At 47.5% G+C, this 4,568-nt stretch overlaps 1 protein-coding gene across 1 annotated transcript; it reads right to left on the minus strand.

Moving 5' to 3' along the window:
- Window positions 1-451: 451 nt before the first annotated feature.
- Window positions 452-4,300, minus strand: LOC147796492 (uncharacterized). Its single transcript, XM_087147537.1, has 2 exons — window positions 3,791-4,300; window positions 452-3,182 (listed from the first exon to the last, which is right to left on the minus strand). Exons 1-2 carry the CDS (start codon window positions 3,808-3,810, stop codon window positions 452-454), a joined length of 2,751 nt encoding a protein of 916 aa, XP_087003663.1. The 5' UTR covers window positions 3,811-4,300.
- Between the last annotated feature and the right edge of the window lie 268 nt (window positions 4,301-4,568).

A 4,568-nucleotide genomic window follows, 5' to 3' on the forward strand; every position in this document is an offset into this window, starting at 1 on the left:
GTAATAACCATAACCAACTTTTAGAAAACTATAGAGTGCACTGGTGAATGGCGCCAGTGGAGGAACGATTTTCAAAGTGGGGGCCAATCCCCTGCCCCCCCTTCCACCGCCAGTGGTGCATGGTCTATCCACATCTTTATCTTGCATACAAAACATTCAAGGGTGAGTGCAGGGCCCAATTTCACAGCACTACTTACCGTAAATGAAAAATCGGCGAAAATTCTGTGCTTACGGTCAAAATATTTCATGAATTAGCAAAGAATTTTGGCTTGTACACATGGCGTACATCCCGTAACTAAGGATTCTGTGCTTAAATGGTTAGCGCAGACTTTTTTCTGCTAGCCCAGTCAGCGCAGAATGGAGATCGTAAGCATGAAATTCTGCCGTAAGCAGCGCCGTGAAATTGGGCCCAGTAAGCAAGAGACTGACTGGAAAATAACATAATCAGTACTTACCTGGAGCACTTGAAACAAGCATTATGGTAGACACTATCCTTGATGCTTACTTCCTCTCCCAAATTCACATTTAGTCCACAAGCCCTGCAGACACCATAGTAGTCAGCCCCCCTGGAGTTATTCCCATTTTTCTTCTTGGCTGCCCCTTTCTCTGCATTCAGCGACTCCCTGGATAGCATGCGTCTCAGCCCCTGCAGGGCACCCTTGGAGGAAGGCCTGACGGGGCCTTTTGAGGGGACGCCACCAGCAGGTTGGGCTTTGGGGATGCCACTGTAGCCATAACGGGAGCGCGATTCCGCCGTAGGCTCCCGCTTGGGGGACGAGTCTGAGTAGCTGCGGATCTTGGCGGATTTGAACTTCCGGGTGACCAGGGGGCTCTTCTTGGTGAAGCCCCAGAGTTTGCTGCCAATGCCCGGCTGTTTGGGCTGCAAGGAAGGATTGTCCAGCAGCGGTTCGCCTCCTGTCTCCCAAGATTTGGTGCGCTTGTAGCGATTGGGGAGCGAGGCAGCCTGCTTCGGTGCTCCTATTTCAGTCAGTTCAGTCCTACCGGTGTACTGGGACATCTGGCTGAGGTAACGGGCAAATCCCGAGCTGCTTTCACACTTACTGATGCCGTTGTAAGTGCCGTCTGCCTTTAGGGTCCCCTTGTCAACATCCTCTTCATCACTGCTGCTGCTGGCACTGCTGTCTCCTTTACCACGGTAAGTATCAGCGACATTCTCCAAGCTCAGCGATTTGGATATGTGATTTGATTTTAGGGCGGTATACTGGACAACTCCACGCCTCTTGTTGCTGGGACGTGGGGATGGGATATACCTCTTCACACTAGACTTTTTGGGCTGTGATTTGAGCTGACTTGGTCCCTTTTCAGTTGAGATAAGATTCTCCTTAGAGCCAGACAGAAGTTCTGAAGACCCACCATCCCAACTGCTCATTAATGGATACTCTCCACCCGCACAGTCAAAAGCACTAGACTGCACAGAGTCTTCATATTTTTGATGGGAGGCTGCAGGTGACTTCAAAGAGCTGACTGATCCTCTCGGGGACATAGATGAGACAAGACTTCCCAGTGATGAAGAAACAGGTATTTTGGAAAGAAACAGGCTCTCCTTTTTGGATGGCACGTCCACGGGAGTTGCGGGCGCTGACTGCGTCTCTTCAGCTGAGAACATGAAGGCAGCATTGGTAAATCTGATTGGTTTCACTGGTGTCCTGGATGCATTACTGTGAGCAGATAGAGGAAGGGCTTTATGGACTGGGATTTTTGATGTAATTGAACTTTTACTGCCACTTGAGTCGTGGCTGGGACTTTCAGCCCTGGCGGCTTTACGTTGTGTCAGTGATGAAAACTCAGTACTTTTAGACTTGGGTATCTGAGGTCTTGTACAATGTGATTTCTGGATGCTGCTGCATCGTTCCTCTGCTGAAAGTTTGCGGCTGTTGGCTACAGCTGGGAGATGGATGCTGGTTGTGCTTTGTGGCATGACAGCTGGTTCAGAGACCTGGCGATAAAACGCAGTGGTCTTGTAACTCATCGATGCTGACGGCGTCAACGGGTCAGGGCTGGAGCTCGAGTTGGATGAGCTGCTGGAACTCGAGAGCTTTCGTGGTCTAGATGAGACACGAGCTGAGACAGCTCTATTGGACCAAGGGCTAACCGATGCCTCACCACTTTGCTCTTTGTTACTCACTGGGTATTTCTTCCTCAGTGGTTGATCCACGTCGGGTGTTTCTCCTCTTGTATTTCTTCTGTCACCTTCTACGGCTGGCATCCCACAAGGGGCAGAATCAAACCTCATATACTCATGCACTTTTGGTCTGGGTTGAGAGGCAACATTGCCTCCTTGAGGTGAGGTGCTCCCTGAGGGTGAAGACTGGACATCACTAAAGATCATCTTCCGCGGTGGCTTTGGGGGTGGGGCAGTTTTCCCAAAAGTGGGTGCACTCATCTGCCGGCGTATCTCCAAGTGCCTCCTTACGGGCGCATCATGCTGACCCTGTGAGCCATGAGAGGGGTCCTTTGCATAATAGGGTGTTTGTAGAACCTCAGCTCGGCCCGAGGGTCGATTCGTAAACTTGAAGGTGTCACGAGGGATATCTATTGAGGCCCGCCGTAGGTTGTAGGCATACTGGCTACTCCTGTTGGCAGCTCCTCCTGTACTGGCGCGCATGTGACGGGACATCTCAGCTATGCACTTAGCCATTGTCTCCCCTTCCACAGCCTCCTCAAAGCTGGGCAAACTCACCAGCCCCTTAGGGTGTTTTTTGGTCTTTGGTTCCTGAGGATTCCCGGATTTCCCCACCCTGTCAGAACTGACATGGGAATTTTTAACCCCGGACCAACAAGTTGCACCACCGGGGGGTTGAGTGTTTGGGCTCTCCCCATCGTAACCTCTTTTGGTATTTTTCGCTATGCTGCCCTTGTCCTGCGGTTCTGTTTTGTCAACTGGAGACAAAACACTGGAGCCCTTCCGCCTGAGGGACTCTGGTGTGGCCGGCTCAGCAAACATCTTCTGTGGAGTGGTGAGCTTTGACCGGTTAGCGGCCATTATGGCACCTGGCGCTGTGTACGTCATGGAGGAGATTGTCTGGAAGCGGGGGTCATCTTGACTGTTTGCAAATGGGGCATTCATTGTGATGGCCAGCTGTGTCCTGCGGACAAGTGTACTTGTACTTCTCAGATCACGGAGAGCAACTTCACACCAAGTGCCGAAGCCGAACAAATATCTGAAACAAGACCAAAACAATAATATTCATTCATTAATTTTCATGGGCTGCATGTTCAGGTGAACAAAATTATTACAACCAGAGGTTCAAAAGCTACAAGAGCAAAGAAGCCAATCAAAAAAAAACTTTGTTTTGAAAGGCCTCATATATATCCTTCATCCTTTTGACAATCCACAAATCAAAATATTCAGTATACAAGTACTCACAAGGCCTAACATCCAGGTTGTTACAACTCCTGAAAAGCCCTGATGAGTTTCCAGTTCAAAGTCAAAATGAGGTTCAATTTGTTTTTTAAGTTACGGTTAATCATTTGCTACTGTGGACAAGAGAGGATCCATTGCTTTTGAAACGTAGGTTAGAGTCAATCATCCAAAATACCATGACTCTCATACAAATTTCACCTGGAGGGAAACTCAGGTTGAGAATGCTTTTACAAGTCCTCTCCTTTCAACATAAACACATGATATCATTCAATGAACACTATACATGTCTGGAGTAGGCTCTGTTCGGGAATGGCATGTCAGGGATGACACAGAGAAAGGATGCAGATGGATCCAGCTCAGCCTGATCCTGTCACGTAGGAATGCCAGCGGTTGTCTGATGCCTACCCATTAAACAGATGATGCATCAAACTGCCACACGAATGCACGGAGGAACATACACCTCAGTGGACCAAAGGGTGTCATTTTTATGTCATTTTCTAGACAGTTTTCATAATCAGAATGCTTGTGACTGTCAATCAATTCTGAGGTTAGAATGCAGTTGTGAGATCCAAGTTGTAACATGATGGATCAATAAGGCAACAAGAGGACTTCACATAAGCATAAGCTTCCAGGTTGTCCTCAAAGGTGTCTGCAGAAGATGATTATGCCGAATTAGCGGGATGATGTCTCTGCGGGGGACATAAATAGCTGGGCTGGGCCACTTGCATAGGCAAAATTCCAATCTACTCTGCGCACATTTGGTGATGCTTCCATCCTCTTAACATTACCAAACATTTGTTGGTTCTTAAAATTTTTTTCAGCTAAGAAACAAGTAGGGAACTGACTGACAATTTCAACCATCCCTTGGAAAAAAAGTTAACAAATTGTTACACATTTTGGTTGGAAAACCGTCGATAGTCAGTTCCCATCATCTACTCAAAATTTAATTCAAATTGCAAAAAATGACAAACAGAAACTGGTCGTTGGAAGAAAGCCAGAAACAACAATTTAATTCTTTGTCTGACAGGTATATACATGCACATGTAAACACAAGGCACATTTCATGTACATTGTACTGACAGATAATGACATAAGTGGGCCAATGATTCGTATGCAAAAATTTAAGCCCTAGCAGAGCAAATCATCATGCCGTTTGTTCCACACACATGTAAGTAAAACCCTC

The sequence above is a fragment of the Acanthaster planci genome, linkage group LG16, assembly GCF_054643075.1.
Source record: "Acanthaster planci isolate LZ-2023a linkage group LG16, COTS_SCS, whole genome shotgun sequence".
Lineage (NCBI taxonomy): Eukaryota > Metazoa > Echinodermata > Asteroidea > Valvatida > Acanthasteridae > Acanthaster > Acanthaster planci.